This window comes from Sinohyriopsis cumingii, chromosome 9 (assembly GCF_028554795.1).
Source record: "Sinohyriopsis cumingii isolate HCF-2022 chromosome 9, ASM2855479v2, whole genome shotgun sequence".
In the NCBI taxonomy this organism is placed as follows: Eukaryota; Metazoa; Mollusca; class Bivalvia; order Unionida; family Unionidae; genus Sinohyriopsis; species Sinohyriopsis cumingii.
This window is the reverse complement of record NC_142969.1, coordinates 45957525-45976431: the sequence shown is the minus strand read 5'-3', so window position 1 is coordinate 45976431 and position 18907 is coordinate 45957525. Positions and strand designations below refer to the sequence as shown.

At 35.2% G+C, this 18907-nt stretch overlaps 1 protein-coding gene across 1 annotated transcript in view; it reads left to right on the top strand.

The window, feature by feature from the left end:
• The first annotated feature begins 2052 nt into the window (after window positions 1–2052).
• The window catches only part of LOC149791734 (protein mono-ADP-ribosyltransferase PARP14-like), a 29123-nt gene continuing 12268 nt past the window's right edge, over window positions 2053–18907 (top strand). Inside the window, exons 1-4 of the mRNA XM_089969247.1 lie at window positions 2053–2169; window positions 11368–11488; window positions 14046–14151; window positions 14666–15094. Of these exons, the coding sequence (XP_089825373.1) occupies window positions 11384–11488; window positions 14046–14151; window positions 14666–15094 (640 nt within the window). The 5' untranslated portion in view covers window positions 2053–2169; window positions 11368–11383. The remainder of the gene's footprint in view (window positions 2170–11367; window positions 11489–14045; window positions 14152–14665; window positions 15095–18907) is intronic.

Here is an 18907-nt window from a genome sequence, read left to right as displayed (position 1 = left end):
CAAGCTCAAAGTTATGGACCCCCTGCTCTCTCTCTCTCTCTCTCTCTCTCTCTCTCACACACACACACACGCATGCACGCACGCACTCACACCTCTGTGTACACTTTTAGTATGATTAATTTGAGACGGATGTAACATTTTAATATTACATGCAACTCGGAGAATCAACCTACTGAATATGCTGATTTGTTGGCATTGTTCACGTTTTTACTTCGGCATTTGGAATATATATAAATCACTGCATAATATGTATGCCGAGATAAGCTATTCGATAACCAGGATTCAGGCCTGAGGTGATAGCTACTGAATAATTTATCATAATTTGGCCTCTTTAAAAATATTTAAATGAAACTGACGCTTACTCCCACTCATTGCACTATATGTGGGACTCAGACTCAAGGTACATGACATCAAAGACAAAAGACGAAAGAAAGGAAAGATTACACTTAATCAAGGGTTGTTTATTTAACATGAATATTAGTCTCGGATACAATCGATAAAGAATCAGTAGAGGTGAAACGGAAAATTCGTCAGCTTGAAATATTTTCAGTTATGACAGCAATATCGAGAAGAAGAAATGTCCATAAGGTATCACGGTACCAATTGTTTTTCCATATACCTCAATGCTAATGTTTTGTGAAATAAATATACTTTCTGTCCTACTTGGGCATGCATGTCACACTGTCATATTGAACAATGCTAGATTGTCAATTTGACAATGACATAACCAGGTACTCCATTGCATTTAAGAGAGATAACTCTACTGGAACTAGACAGGGGTAAGAGTTATCTAGTCACAACAAGCACATTTTCAGCCATGTGTATCATATTTTTAAAAATCATAAAAAATACAAAATATGATCTAGATAGAAATTAACACAAACTCACATGTTGCCAAGAGGCTCAACATTTTTTTAAGCCAAACAGAAAGTACAACTTTTACATAATGCACCAATCACAGCTAGTGTTGTTCTTTAATTCTGAATACAATGTTCCATACACCTTAAGCTCCGCCCACCTGGACTTGCGCAATTGGTACCGTTATACCATAAAGTACATACATTTGACAACAATGGTAAGTTCAGCAACGTGATTTCCGTATGTCAACCACCATGACAGAAGATAAATATGCGCAAATCGCCCTCAGAGTGTGAATTTCGACTGAAGAGTGGTCGAAGGATTAGTTATACGACATATGCAAGTTGAATACCACTGGGTCGTGAAATATGTATTTGATACATAAATTGATGTTTATGTGGCCCTCGAGGTTTCAGTGCCAGTATGCCTTTCGAGTACACCACCATACGATATCATAGGTATCACGTGATAGAATATTGTCTAACCGATGACTAACTTTCTTTCCGATTCGTTTTATATCAAATCTCTTTCTTTTCACCCATGTTATATTTAAATAAAATAAACCAAATGATCTACAAGAATAGGCAATGGTTCTAATAACCCAGGCGGCTGTAAATAAACGATCAGTACATGTAGTCAGCGTGACCAAAAATTATGATACAAAGATATGTCTCATAAAAACGTATAATCGTCCCAAAATTTTTGTTTCTTTCTGTAACATGCAAAAGTAAGAAAGATGCAAATATTAAAAATATGACCAAATGTCTTTTCAAGCCAAAATAAAGTTTATACGCAAATGTTTTTGAATAACATGTTTATCAAATTGCTTTTAAAATGTATTTTTTCAGCAATCTACCTAGGGGATTTGGGTAATATTTTCTTAGGGGTAGGCGTCATATTAGGCTGTTAATTGAGCTGAGTTATCGTCTGTCTAAATTCTAAAAAAAAATACTTATTAGAAACGTAATGGTTCTCATCAAATATATTTCAGAAAGACATTTCTATATAAGTGACCTGATTAAGAACTGTTTTCATTTTTTGTTACTTGTTATTTTGCAGACACATAATCAACAGTTTCGTTAATACTCAAGGTAGCCAGCTCCACTGTTGAAACTAAAACGTCCTAATTTATCGACTATTGGACTTAGTCCTTGTTGATTCTAGATATGTGTATGACGTATGACATAACTGGGATGTTTGCTCCCAAAGTAGTTCTAAGTTTTGTCACCTGCATGAAATCAGCGGCATTGCAAGCAAAGTTGAAGAGACTGCGAATTTTATTGGGCCATTTATAAATATTTGTCCAGACGGGTAAGATCTATAAATTTAAGATCTCTCGATCTCTCGATCTCTCTCTCTCTCTCTCTCTCTCAATTCCCTATTGCCTAGAGAATTAGTTTTATTCGAGTCCTTACGTACGTCCTTCTTTTCGTGATGCTGAGCGCATGGCAATGTAGACGAGAACTCTGGTGCTTGCGAACAACGCTCCAATATCACATGTCTAGGGCAGTGCTATCCAACCCGTGGGCCGCATGGCCCGCCAGGGCTAGAGCAGCTATATATGGTGTCAACAAGGATAGACAGCACTGGTCTAGGGTTTTATACACCCTAAGCAATAATTGATCACAACCCCGTTTTGCTGCCTGTGACCTTATTTGATGAAATTAGCTTGGTGTACAATTGTATTTCATACATGACCATGATGGATATCTCCTTCTGTAAGTTACACAATGATGTACTATTTGAGAAAATGACACGAATTACATCTGTTAGTAGGTTGAAAGGTCTCGGTTTACATCTTTTGTTTAAAATTGAATTTCACCCCAGTTATACAATGTATCCAAAACATGTGAAATATTATTTTACAAAGTATTAAGTAAAAGGTATTACATATGGCATGCACAACTAAAGCATTTATTACATAAAATACGATGTAGAAGGCAGTCACGATTGCAACAGAAATAAATAGCACTTACCTCTGACATCACATCAAGTGCATCTAACTGAATATACATCTGATTACGGATACGACCTCGTATGAACTTGCGATTGACTAATCAAATTCTATTATCTTTGTCGTGTAGCGTATATAAAATGGCGGGTCATACAAGTGTATATATCCTGAATGATTTAGATAAGTGACAAGTTATAATCGAGATAGATTAGATGTCCCAGTATCCCTCGCCCATCAACCTATATGAAGAATTTGTCTTTGTGAAGAATATAATTTTCATGCCGGAATGAACTAGTGATATCATTATATATTTTTGCATTTTCATTCCTGTTACGTGTTTACGCACTTACAAAACTTAACAGAAAAGAGTCAAGACAAGAAGATTTGTAAAATTTAACAAATAATTTATTTCCTTAGAAAAAGAAGGCAAAAATGAGAAAATGAACTCACGGTTTTACGAATCAAATCTAAAATTAATCCCAGAATTAAAAAATAGAAGTCCTATTACTAAAAAGTCCTAAATGAATGAGTTCGAGTCGCGATGAAATCCAAAAAAGAAGGCGATGACGTCTGTTGCAACGTTTAAAGTGCTGTTCTGTCAAAAGTTCATTGTTGAATCATAGAAAAAAATTAATCCAATTTTGAATTACGAATAAATTTCAATGAATGTCTTTGTCCAAGAATTCTGTATGAGCACTTATATATTTCCAGCGAAAAGAATCACTTTTATTCCATAAAATAAATACTGGTCACAACAAAACACATTTATGTGTCAATGGTTTAGAGCCTGAATGCCCAAATTCTATCCAGAAAACAGTTATGCACGAATTTAAGACTCAAAACAGATTCCCGTATGAGGGTCACATGGTCATCTTTCCAAAACAAAATAGAAGCTTTTTACATCACGTACTCCTTAATTGAAAACAATGGTTCTTACTCTGGGAAAGAAAAATAAGAAAAAAGTTTTAAAATTTGTTTGCCAGAACTCATAATGGTCCTGAATCCAGGTCAGCATCTAGTTACAAACAAATAAGACAATTATATCAATTTGTCAGGGGATCCGAAATTATAGAAAAATTGGAACAAAATTTCCAATAGTATCCGGCCATGTCTAAATATTGCATCAGTTGATTTCTACTGACGGGCACATGCCCCACGATATATCCTAGAAATGTTACACTAGCACGTTAGAACACACTGTTGGATAAATTAATTGTCAAACTTGTATCAGTGAGTCTGTCAAAGAATTTCAGAATTAATGCTAAATGTGCTTTCCATGTGTCGTTATTCATGATGACATCATCGATGCAAGCATCATACTTATCTGGACTAGATGTAATCATATTCATTAAACTTTGAAGAGTACTTGACGAACCCTTCGTCCCATACGGCATCACTTTATATTCATAAAGTCCGTATGGAGTCACGAATGCCGAAATTTGCCCTTTCCGTCAGTTGAATTTGCCAAAATCCTTTCAGAAAGTCAAATTTGATGACATACTTGGCATTTTCAATTTTATTAATGCAGTCATTGGTTCTGGGTAATGCAAATTAATCTGTTTTAGTCACACTGTTCATCTTCTAAAATCCGTGCACATGCGGACTGTTTTATCTGGTTTCGGAACAAGTATACATGCTGAACACCAGTCACTTTTTATGTGCTTTATGAAATCATTCTCCAGCAAAGACTGAATTTCTTTTTTCAAGTATTCCTCTTTGACAGGGTTCATCTTGTATGGGTGACAGGTTTGGATTTTAAAATTTCAACGTCATGAGAAAAAAAAATTGTTCTTGAAGGATCATCTGGAAATAGGAGCTTATATTCAAATAATAACTGTTTAAGTTCATTCCTTTTTTGTTGTTGCAATTATGAAATTTGCTGGTTCGCAATATTCATAATCTTTGAATTCCTAAGATTTGTTGCTTCAAAGTCAACAGTGTCCGATTGCATTCCTTCACTTAAATTATCGATGAGTGGGACAGGTGTAGCTGAATTAATTGTATGATTAACATGGCTGTCTCTACCTCTCTCAGTATGCTGGCACTCCTTTAATTTATCTAAATCACAGAGCACTGTTATTATAATTTATCTAATTCATTTTCTTTTTAACTTTTTAAGGGCTTTAATACTTAATCTGAGGACAGTTTTGAAGAATGAGCAAGAGAGACAGAACTCTATTACCAAACTCAGAAGTTCCCTCAATTCTATTTTTTTTCAAACCATTATTTCATTTTTGACTTGGATTGCTGAATGCCAAATTCAAACATAATTAGCTATAAAATTCCCAACGTATAATTTGACCATTGATCAGATTGATCAGAATTGGGATGGCCAAATTGAGCAACAAAAATCTTTATGAAAGGTTTTACTATTGTTTTGAATGTAATATTGCTTAAACGAATTGCCTATGGGAACCTTGTTAACGCACACATTATGGTCAACAAGTATTGATTACATGACTTGATCATAAGTAAGGGACCGACACAGTCTACCGTGATTCTGCTAAATGATTCGTCAAAGGCAGGAATAGGTTGTATATGAGCCTTAAATATCATCTGATTGGCTTTTCGTACCATTTGACAAGTATGACAAGATCTACAGTATTTACAAAGATTACTTTTAATTTTTGACTTATAGAGGTGAGTCAAGATTTTGAGATAAGTCTGATTAATCTCTAAATGACCAGCCAAAGGAGTTTCATGGGCCAGACTAAGAATTTCCTGTCTGTACGATTTTAGAAATACAATTTGATAGTTCATTGATCACTCGTAACCAGCAGGTACCTCGGGAGGTCCCCATATTATAATAAGAATTCCATTTGTAACGAAATAACATACATGTACTTCAGTGGCTTCAATTTCACTAATGGTCCTTTGAAACGAACAGGAGATCTCTGGATCTTTTTCTATTTGACGACAAGTGACTGTCGTTTGTCACCCTGATTAGAATAAAGAGACTGATAGTTAAAGAGGATCACTGTGATCAACGCCTTTTGATTGACACAAACAAGGAGTAAAAGGTACCTCATCAAAAGCTTGTCATATTTATAAGTCAGCTAAAGGAATACGTTCCTAATCAACATCATTCACAAGAGCTTTCTTTGCCATAGCTCTAGTATAACTGTACAAGCTGGGTATAAATCAGGGAATTCTTTTTCAATATGATCGACTTTCTGATCCAAACAAAGCTTATAAGTTGATTAATGACAGCATTGTCTCCAGCTAGGTCGCTGCCTAGTAACAAATGAATGCCCTCAAAGGGTAAAGAAAACACAAGTCCGACTGTCTCGGGTCCTGAGACAATGTTTTGTAAAAACTTTACACAATGGAGAGGAATATTAACAAAGTCGGAATCTACTCCCTGAATAAAACACTATCATTCGAAGAAGACGTCTCAGAAAAACGCAAGGTACCTGATAACAAAAACTCCGAGAAGTTCGTGTGTCCATTGAGACTTTATTAGGAATGGGATTGGCTGAATCACCCAAAAGTGATCTAGAACCCTTCGACATCAATGGTTCATAGTTCTCCATAATAAAATCGGATTGGGGTTTATTAGACCCAGAAAGTGTATTGCTTTCAATACATGATTGTCTTAATTCTGATGCTTATTTTTAATTTTCGACAATCGGAAATAACGTGTCATTTCTTCTTGCCATAGGTACATGTAGGAAGAGACAAGTAGTTTTGATCAAGCTTATCAGAAGCTTGATTTCTAAAAGTTGTGCCAGAGTGAGATTTAGAAGAGCTCGTATTAGACTGTAATATCTTTATACAAAAGACTGCTGAGTGGAAGATTTGCCTACAAAAGGATCTTTATATGCTAAGAATACTTGTCAGCGGCACGAGCAGCATTTTCCAAGGTTTTGACATTATGCTCATCAAGATAAGTCTTATTGTCACTATGGATACAGATCTTGAACTTTTTAGGAATACAAGTTGCTTGAGACTTTTATAATCTTGGTCATCTTTCTTGGCTAAACACCCTCTATCAAATAACTGCTCTTTATCTTTTTCAAGTTAGATATGAGTTTGTCCAGCCTCAGGGACTATCTCATAACCTTTTAAGATGCATTCCATAACCAGATCATAGTCAGCACTTTGCTGTACTGACAGTGAATGGTAAATATCACTAGCTTTAACAGTAAGTTCACATTGTAATAATTGAGTCCAATGCTTCCTTGGCCATTTCAAATTTTCCGCATTTTGTTTTTCAAAACGAGGAAAATATTTGTCTGCTTCTTTTTCTCTAAAAGGAGACACAAACCTAATATTCTTAGTAACATCAACAATTTGAATTATTATATGAAACGGGAATGTGCTTTTCACGTGCCAGTTCAATTATTTTTATTTTAAATTGATATTCCCTCTCTTCCTTCTTTAATTGCATTTGCATTTGCATCTGTCTCTCTTTCATCTTTTTCCGACTGTCAATGGTTTAGAGCCTTAATGCCCAAATTATATCCAGAAAACAGCTATACACTGTTTTAAGACGCAAAACAGATTCCCGGATGAGGGTCACATGGTCACCCTTCCAGAACAAAATTGAAGCTTTTTACATGCCTAACATCTTAATTTAAATAAATGGTTCTTACTCTGGGAAAGAATAACAAAAGTTGTTGGCCAGAGTCCTTACTGGTTCTGAATCAAGGTCAGCAACTAAATACAGCGTTTCTATATTATAACAGTCAGGTCAAATAGAATTTAACGGAATTTTTGAAAATAAATGTCAAACTCATAAGATAAAGTTACCTTATAATAGCATGCAATTGAATAACAAAAATTTAATACTGACAAACAAATAATTGAATTAATATTCATAACATTCCTGACATAGGTTAAAGCCTCTATCCCCGATGACATTTACTATTTTAGTAATCATGACATATACTATTTTCACGAAATTAAATATTGTTTTACTTGACTTTTATCGTCTGTAAATCCGTTACGATATTCCTTATATGTTCTCGGAGTTGTAAGCGAATTTCCATTTTCTCCAACGCAGTCTCGAATTCGTCTGCGATTAATTATTTTATCTTCGATAGCCACCGAATACATTTTACTAATCGTATTAAGACTTCTATGTGGCGCTACAGCAGTCATGAATAGGCTCATATTCGTGAATATGACGTATCGAAATTAATTTGTTATCACTACCAGAGACCCCGTTATTATAGAAATAGCCCGACTGGTGCTCCTACGATGGTTGTTGTTGCCATGAGACCTGTCAAACCGCAGCATTTCTGCACGTTATTATTTTACTAGTAACTCGGTTCTCTGTGTTATTTCATCTTGCAGTGAAACATTAATGCCAACTATTGCATTATTGATTTTGTCAGATACCATTGCGTGAAAACGTGCCATCCAAATCAACATCCCACTGCCATATTTGTAATCACCTATTATGACAGTCATTGTCGAATGGTTTCATCAATACGTTACCAACTCTACAGCCGAATCGAATGCATTTTTTTTTTCAATTGCAATGACAGAAACAAATGTGTGTTTATTTTCACGTATATGAATTTCAGAGTCTTTACCGCTCAACAAAGAAATTCTTTGGTAGACCTCATCAACGACATATATTTGAGACACGTTCGTGTCCAGCCCACCTGTCAAACCAATAGTGAAAAAACTATAGGGGTCGTTAGCAACTGATTCGCGCAAACATGTCACGAAATTCATCGGACAAATGATCAGAGGCACATCCAGTTGAATGAATGTTTGCAAGGCCATCAATACCATGAAATGTTATTGATATGGTGCTGTTGTCAATGATTAATTTAGACTCATGTGCGTTATCGCTTCTGCAAAATTAACTACCAGTACTAAGAAACATTGCACGTGTTTGGTTTAATGTAAATACGCCTAATGAAATTCACCAGGCTAATACCCTATTTCCCTCACATTATCGTATCAAGGAAGACACCACGAAATACGTGTCGACAAAAGATTCTGCATGTGTCGGAGATTCATCCGGACCTCTAACATGGCCACGATTCCTACAAGCGGATCCCAGAAAGAACATTCGTGGATTTGTTGCTGCGCTGTTGACAAAATATCGAGTATGAGTTCGAGATCGACATGTCAATATACGTCGTGATCAAGCTATTGTGGAACGATTTCATATCACACTTGCGAAACGGTTATTCGGCCATCAGTATGCACATAATTATTGATGATATTTCGGAGTGCTAGTACTCAGGGAGCTTATCCCCAAGAGCAATCTTACGAGTGGGTAGTACAACTTATATTAGTCATAGCAGCAGTGAATAATTAAGTCAAACGTGTAATTGGTTTAAACGTGGCTAGTACGATTCGACAAAAGATTATCACGGTTCCTTAGCAAATGATTTTACTAACATAATCGTTGAAAAAAGCTCAGAAACAAGTTTTATAGGTATTTTTAATGTGTGCTTGATGTCTCGGTAAAGCAACTGGTCAAGATTCCTATTCATACGTAACGAGATAGTGACTCTGAATAAATCATATCGCTTAGCAACAACAAATCAATCAGAATCATTTCATGCTGTCCAAGTCTTTATCCCAACACACATAAGCAGCGACACATGGGTTATATGTTTCAAATTTGTTCAGTGTGGCCTTTGAGACTTGCACAAGAAATCCAATATTTCCACAATTAATCTTACCCAGATGATGCAGGTATTTTCGAGACTGGACTTTATTATCACTAGCAGGTTATAATGATGACAAAATGACCATTGGAAACATATGCCATTGACTGTAGCGGAAACCATGCTGGTCTTGGAATGTAACTATCCCAGAAACGGTTGATATGAGGAAATATATAACTTGACCTGATGACGTCTGTCAAGAGTCCATCATAATCCTATGGTGTATTTTCCAACGTCTTGAGAATCTTATCAATTCCTTTATCAAGTTCATATTTAATGGCTTTGATGTCTTTAATGTTTAGGATTGTACGGGCACCTATATGAATCTACGGTGAATTAGTTTTAATTTTATCCTCGTCACGACTTACAGGCACAACCAAATGCACATTAACGACAATATCCGACCTTAGCTACAAAGGTACCATATATTTTAATACAGATGGGATTCCATGTATCATATTTCAAAACAGTTGTCGAGCGTGTTAACCTCAGCTGTATGTGTTCGGGATAATTGCCGGGTGATTTTCGAATTCACTACAACGAATACGCAATTTATATTCAGGTACTTATTATTGCAGTACTTTTACACCAACATACCTTGCAGCTTAAGTGGCAATAGCAAATTCAATATTATTTGGTATTAATATGTTACGCAAACGTGCCATTTATTTCAGCTGTTGTACTGTTGTTTCATTATCAATCATTGTTGTATTAGCGACAGATGATGACTTTACCCTGCACAGCCGGTACATCAATAATTAAAGTATGTCAGCTTTTCGCATACTAATAGGCATCTCTGTTCCACGTTGTTGTGCAATTGGTTTTAGCTAACACACTTTTATAAAATAAAGACATTTTCTAATTTGAAAATCCGTCAATATTTTGTTTTAATTTTTGTACTATACCAAGATCAGAAACTACAATAATGACATTTTCTGTCGCATCGCTCGCATTTTCCAAGACACATATTTGCCTTTGTTGAATACCAGTGTCATTTATATATTTTTTATATAAGTAAGGCGTGTCTGTTCTCGCGTAAACACCAATTATTTCTCTTGTTAGATCTCATTATACACCTCCAGTGGTAATTTATAATAAAACGCATAGAGTCCTATAGTAGAAATACGAAATTGTAAATCAGCCGTTTTTTTTTCAAATAATTGAATGTATCTATCTGAGGGTCTTCACAGCGAAACTCCTTACTGCATTAGACAAAATATCTTTCAGAAAGGAGTCTTCGCAAACAACGTAAAATGACCAGTCATTGTTAAATATAACCCATGTACGTACCCAATAATATCAATCATATTGTAAACATCTACAATATTTTTGGTTTGTTTATGTTCCACATTACCAATTGATAATTTCCTCTTGTGCTAGCGCTGCTTCGCTTCTGCAACGTTGTATATTATTGTACAAATAAATAATGTTGAATAGTGAACATATATGACATTGTTATATAATTAGTAAATACGTTTAAGTGATTTACTCTTTGATATCTTCATTACTAACTGAATGTTTTCTCATATCATTAGAGGATTCATTCGCGTATGTCACTTTAGACCTTAAATCAGTCGCTTCAGATGAAGAAGGTAATTTAATTTACGTCAGGTTGTTTTTTTCTTGCACAATATTATATATATATATACATATATATATATATATATATATATATATATATATATATATATATATATATATATATATATATATATATATATATATATATATATATATTTTAATCGTTTTCTTCTCATATGCTTGACCAAACATGGATCGTTGTTGTTATATAATAAGTTAATCAGATTATCAAATATGTTCTAGATATGATAGTGACAAGAAAAGAGATTGCAACAAATCCGGTGTGAATTTTGACTGACTGTAACTGAAGCTTTGTGATTAATATATATACACATGTAGTCCACAGGAAAGGAAAATGGCTGAAGGAAATGATCCTTTAGGGGTAACAAAGAGAACAGACCCCTTCTCAAGCACTTTTAGGAGGATTTGTAGAAGTGCGGCACCTGAAGACTTTCGTCTGGTAATATATATATATATATATATATATATATATATATATATATATATATATATATATATATATATATATATATATATATATATATATATATATATATATATATATATATATATAGATAGATAGATAGATAGATAGATAGATAGATAGATAGATATACACACAAACACACACACATACACACAAACACACACACATACACACACACATATATACCACATGCATTAAAAATAACATGGCATTTAAAATCTTGGTAATACGCAAAACTAAACAGTTTTGCAAACGTTTGCAGTCGATTTTAGATCAATGGTGAATTTTCACACATTAATTATCAATGAAGTATGAAGAAAAAAATAAAAAGTATTAATAGTCCTCGTTTTCTAAATGAATTTAATATGGTACAAATTCATATCAAATTCCTTTCTGATCTATGTTCCCCCTCCTCTCTCATGCATAAAGGACAAACTAAGCAAAAATGAGCAGTGATAGAGAAAAAGAATTTGGGCTGGATTTAAACCTTGAAATATAAATTACATCAAGTAACCTACAATAATATAGTTCGTCGTAGTGCCCTTTCCTAGAGATTTATCTACAGTGTTTATCAATGAAACAAAGTTGCAAACCACTTCGACATTATACGGTAAATTGCTCGGTTACGCGGTACACAGACTGTGACGTATTTAATGTGCTGTTTTTGTTGCTGTTTCTTAAACAAAATAACAAAATATAGTCTATAATAATCAATTATTCTTAATTAAATATGAAAATGTCCAAAGGCCTCTCTCGATCGATCGATCGATCGACCATCGTAGCAAGATACGGGCTAAAATCTATGAAACAACAAACGTTGGGGAGTTTCGTTTATGTCATTCCACGATATCACGACTTATGATTGATCACAAAAGTTAACTCCAACTGACCAAAGGATGAGAACGAGAGAGTTTTAAAGTGAAGCCTACCAGAGAGAGTGTGTGCGTGCGTGCGTGCGTGCGCGTGTGTGTCTGTGAGAAAGAGAGAGAGAGAGTTTATGGTCGGTGGTGCTGTTCCTCAAGCAGAATAATGACTTAGATCAACTGTTAATATATTAAAATATTTTAATTACTTCTTTTTGGTTCGTCACATTAATTTCCTTGAGCCGGTAGGTAAATGGCTTAGCGTTTATGTGAATGGCGTAGTTAACCAAGTGTTTGTAGTGCCCTAATTTTATTATTAAAACCATCTTTCATGTTTAAATCATAAGTGTGTATTATATCGATTTAACCAATGTGAAGGAAAAATAAGTCAACAGTCAACCTATCAATACGCAAAGGTGATTGTGAACAGCAACAAAAGGCATGTAACTACATTTTGTAGCGGACACTATCGGGGATATGAGTTCATTCACTAGGTCCTCACACAACTGCAAGTAGTAAATATTAACTGTATTTGTATGTGATATATTAAATTTATGTACAGTATGTACGCTGTTTCAATGATATACCACTTGTTGTACAAAATTAGCATAAAAAGGAAAGTTGGTAAATCTCGTTTCCTTATATATATATATATATATATATATATATATATATATATATATATATATATATATATATATATATATATATATATATATATATATATATATATATAATACTATCATAGGTTAGAACATTTTAAATTCATGCTTTACGAAGAATCTAATCTAGGTCCGCGGGTAAACGGCACCCATCGCCTTGCCTGCACACACCAACCCATTTTCCATCACGCCTAAGCCCACATCGCCAGAAAATGATGCTACTTAATGGGTGTTATATGCATTCGTATGCAGCAGACACACTCGAATAATGACCTAGTAATTAATTATCGTCTTTCTACAGTCATTCCGGATTCCTATGAAAGAAATCAAGGTGTATATACAAATGTTGTTTACAAATCCGAAATCAATATTTTAGGTCAGGTAGAAATAAATATTATTTTGGACAAAATTAAGTTTAAAATACACTTATCCATAGCATATAATGAATAAGACATGTTTTCTGTTCACTGAATTTCTTTTAAACATGTGTCTGCTATCTGTTTCTACGGTGGGAATCATAAGATTGTAATTTTTCTTGGTGTCTCTGGAACTGTAGTAATCTAGAAGTTATCTATAATAGATATTTGCTTCCTTTAAAACTTTGCATCTTGCTTCTACTCCAAGCGTTATTTTCAATCGAATTTAATACAGATTTTGTCTGAAGTCTGTATATCTCTTTATATCTTCCGCCTATTTTACAAGATATGAGGATCGATTTGTAAAGCATTCAAAGCTGACAGCTTGGTTTAATACTGCTTTTCTCCTCTTTATTACGAAGTTAAATGTACTCGCGAAAATCGTTCAAACGGAGTTTCCATAGCAATATCTCCCATCAAACTGCATGTCAAGTCAAAGCTCATTCTTACTTTCACCCGAAGTTAACTTACTAGTAAGTTATACAAAATCCCAAAGTTCAAGAGTCATGGTCAAGGTAACAAGTTGTGAACTTTAACTTTCTTGTCGGGGATACTAAAAGAATTTCCATTTTGTTTTATTTTTTCATAGGATGTTTCGGCATCTGAAGAATATGTCATATGTGAAAACGAACCCGATGTTACAGATCTCGTTTATTGCGAAGAAGACAGTGCAAACTCTGCAAATGAATACAAAGGTTCTATAACTGTAGTTTTCTTAAGCTGATATTGTATAATAAGTATAGTTTCTATTCTGTTATGACTTGCTGACTCTCTCACAATTACGTCTTGTAAATACTATAACATATTATATTATTATTATTATATATATATATATATATATATATATATATATATATATATATATATATATATATATATATATATATATATCAAAGTCTCTTAGGAATATTTATTTTAGCATCGTTTACTCGAGAAGTAGGTTTTGTGATAAACGTAAGGTTTTTGAATATTAAATTTTCATGAATTATATCAGATGATTGACCGTTCAAGAGTTCCCACAAATGAAAACTGACATTTGTAACAAAGCGATGGAAATTAAATGACATGTTTAATGCTAGATTTATCTAAACGATGTATTAAAATATGCAGCTTTTCCAATCGTTGCGCAGCACAACACAACTCAGTTATTCTCTTGTGACTAGTATTGAATTTTCTTTGCATTTTGAATTGTTAATTATCAATCTACAGGAAAAGAAGGTTTTGAAACATATGCATCTCTGACGGGTTTGGAAAACGTTCTTGTGAAAATGACTCAAGGAGACATCACCAAACTAAAGACCGAAGTCACTATCATTCCAGGAAATGAGAAATTATCTCCCTTAGGAGGTGTTGCTAAAGCCATGTTTGAAGCCGCAGGTTCCGATCTTGTGGCTGATATACAAAAGAAAACCGGAGGTAAAGAACTTCAAGTCGGAAATGTTTTATTTACTTCATCGGGTGCCTTGAAAGGAACTATATCTCAAATTGGACACATAGTAACACCGAGATGGAGAAGTTTTGAACATCGCACTGGAAAAATGGAATGCATGCGTATTTTATTGTCGGCCCTTTGTGATTGTTTTGAACAATGTGTTGGCAATTCCTTCACAAAAATTTCGCTTCCAGCAATTGGAACAGGTATGCAGTGTGTGTTGATTTTACCAAATAGGAAGAAAGTATTTAACATAATCCAATTTCTTCAAATTCACAGTAACAGTATTTTGATTATTTTTCTTTATTTTGCGTAATCCGTCTTTTTCCTTATATATTAGTAGTAAGTGGGGGCACTATACGGACAATGGGAATTACAGGGACAAGGGACAATAGGAATAGATCATGGTCACGTCATGGACAATGGCAATAATACTGCAACGGGCTGACCTCAATCGTGCGCAACAGGGACAGCGGGAAAAAAAACGCTATAATGCTTGACGGGACGGGACATATAACTTTATAGATATAGACATAGACAAACAAACAAATATACAAACACAAAGCATCGACTAACAAAAGTTTAAGGAAGATAATAAATCGTTTCGAGTCAATGGAGTTGTCCTGAAAAGGGCCTTTGGGTAAACTTCTTCTTTTTGTTCTTCTTTGTCTTCTATTTTCTGTCATCTCTTCTGTTTCTCTACTAGCACCTTATTTCCTCTACTACATTTTTCTTTTTCTTCTCGTCTTTCTTCTCTTCTTCCTTTACCTCTATCACATCTTATTTTACTCTTCTCATTTTCCTCTTCTTTTTCCAGCTTTGCATTATACTCACTCATTCTTTCATCGTCCTCTATGTCTTCCTTTTCCTTCTTTTCCTGTTTAATTAGTTTCTTTGATATATGTTTCCTTTTCTTAGAATTTTGTATCTCTATAACCAATCTGTGCGGTATATAAGCCCCAAAATGCATCCTAACTAACATTTCCTCCACCATCCCAATCGTATCCAACACCTCTTGCATTTTTATCATTTTGTCCATGTTTTTGCAATTTTCTTAATCAATGTTGAATGGCGCAAATGACGAACGCTCCACTTAATATTTATGAAGCACGGACGTGAAGGAATGCATCCGCTCTCACCAACCACCCATATCACCTACCAAATATCCTACATTGACGAGAGTACTAACCTAAAATAATATTTTATACAAAAACAACACACTTATATATTTTCAACATGTGGTGAAGCAAAGTTTTTTATATACAAAACACACCATTACATACAATCACATTTAGCAAAGGAGTTTGTGTTTATAGTCACACTAATCTACATTCACACTAATCAAACACTCATGACTACAGACAAAGGCTTTCTTTGCGGAAAGTCATACACACATACAAACATACGCGCACGCACAAATACACACAATATAAACACAGTAAATGAGGCATTGTTTACAGTCACACTACTCCATATTCACATAAATTAGCAGCTTGATCAGTCTCTATTTTATATGCTCTGGTTATCCCTGAGAAGGGCTGTGTTCTCTGAGCTCCATATACACCTGCTTAATGCTGGCACCTCCAAGGCCGGGCACCACAAGCAACGGCGGCTCCAGTCCTGCTCCCGGTTGACTTGTCTTGTTAGCAGAGCAATGGGGAGTTGAGTGGCCTCATCATCCGAGTTTTCCCTCTCAGAGATAGTGAAGACTTCCCTTTGTCTTCTATGTTGCAGTCGGGGATGATGTTATCTTCCGAGGACGCTATCTTTCTAACTCTTCCTCTGAGTTTTATGTCTGGGTACAGCGGCTCTTGGTACTGGTACTGGTTGTGGCTGACGTTGTTGTTGAGGAGGTGGCGGTGGTAGTGTCAGTGTCATCACCTCAGGCTTCACTTCACAGAGAGACCTAAGTATGAGGTGAGGCAAGATCCTTTCCTTCTTCTCTTCTTTCTTAATTCCCCCCCCCCCATCTTTTTTTTTCTTCTTCTATTCTGGCACTTTCTTGGATTGCCTCCATGGCTAGCTCGTCTGGCATATTCCAGGTGCATATAGAGTTCAAGCAGTTTTGTTAGTCTACTCATGTTGACGAGTGACGTGAAGGAAACATCCACCTGACACAAAGATTAACAATACCCATACCACCATCAATAACATGAACACGCAGACCTAAAAGAGACACTCACGTTCACTTGCTGTATAAACACACTTTATTGACAGGCATACATACAAAAAAAAACCAGACTATTTTACAAGTCAGGGAAATTAAGTGTGTATAGACACCGTTCTATTTTTTAACACAAAGATAGATTGACAATTCGACTAGTATACATTTTATAGAATATTTATGGGTGGCCATGACACGGGCTGTTTTGTTGGGGAGTTATGACAATATCTTATTGCCTAAGATTTCGTCCCCGTTTGGCTGCATGCCTTCCGACATGATGGGGCCTGCTTCTTCGAAAAGAGAAGCAGGACTCTTTCGTGTCCACACGGCAGTCCACAAAGCCTCTAAATGGCTCCTGATGTTGTTGCCACTGTTCTCTCTGCTGCTTCTGAAGTCTATACTTCTCAGTCCATTATTCTTGCTCCTTCTTGATTTTTTCTTTAAACACCTCCTTTATCAGGTCTTGGGCTACTTTCAACATCCTGCCATTCTCTGTCTAATGAGGACTAGATATCAATTTTTGTCTGACACTATGTAAATTCAGGTGGCTTTGTTCAGCTTGACTAGTCTTGAATACTTCTTTATATAGGGATGATTTAAGAATAGAAAATCAGACTGGAGATCGCCCCAATTAATAGTACTAAACTGCGGACGCGATCGAAAACATACCTACGGTGTTTTAATAATTTTTTCAAACAATCTATTTTTTGCAAGGTTGACAACATTGTAAAGTCAAGTTAGACTTCCACTGATGGAGGTAATTGGGTTTTGATGTACACTACGTTTCCTAGCAAAGACAAGAGACATCCATAATGGTCGCAAAACCATGAATGGACATTTTTATCGTTTCTAGAAGAGGGCCCATCAAAATAGGTCACTAAATGTTCTAAGGAATATAAAGACTGCATTTATGAATACAATACACACAATATTATCCACACGCCATGAAATCTCTGCCTTGTCATTTGACATTATTGATTCGCGTCGAGTGTGCATTTCTTCTATCAAAGTCGATTATGACGTCTTTCTAAGGCGGTATTCCATACGAAACAAAATACTCCACACATGCATCATGTGGAAAGTAGACAGCTACCCAATGTGGTCCTGAGAGATGAATGTCGTCTATGTTGATGACATAAGTTTGATGGTCTTTAGGTTTGCTCTGAGGCAGTTCATCTTTAGTGCACACCACAGGATTCAAAGATAATGTTTACGAACTGTTGTTCAAAAGATAATAAAGTTCCCAGGAATCCATTTTTGTTTTGTCTTGTTTCTGGTTTCACAAGTAATCTTATGTCTTCAATTCAATCCTGACCTTTTTGCTTGAAAATCTCTGTCAAGTAATCATCTGTTCGCTTCGTCTCCGTACTCTGGGCCAAGATAGATCCTATGCGATGGATCTCTAGAGCAGTCAATGGATGGGAGGAATGATCACGCTAGTCTTTATATCATTGATGCAACATTGCTTCTTCCGAGATGAGACCCCAAGCGTCCTCCAAATACTCATCCAATTTCCAATTTTTCTTCTTGACGCATCATCTGACATTTATCATGTTGTATTTTACTGGGATGATCGTTTTTACATCCATAACAATCTTTCATGGTCAACACTGCAATGGTTCCTGCTAGGTGTTTGGCAAAACAGGACACTAAATGTTTTTTCTTGTTCTGGCCCCTCTTCCTCTTTGTCTTTGGGCTCTGCTTTTACGATATCCTCCGATTCCATTTCCAGAGATTACCTACCATTCAAAGAGGGATAAGAGTCTTCCATAGCTTCTATTTGTCTAGAATGACCTATCCCGAACTGTTGATTTATATCGTATTGTCAAATGTGGCATACAAGATGAAATTCACC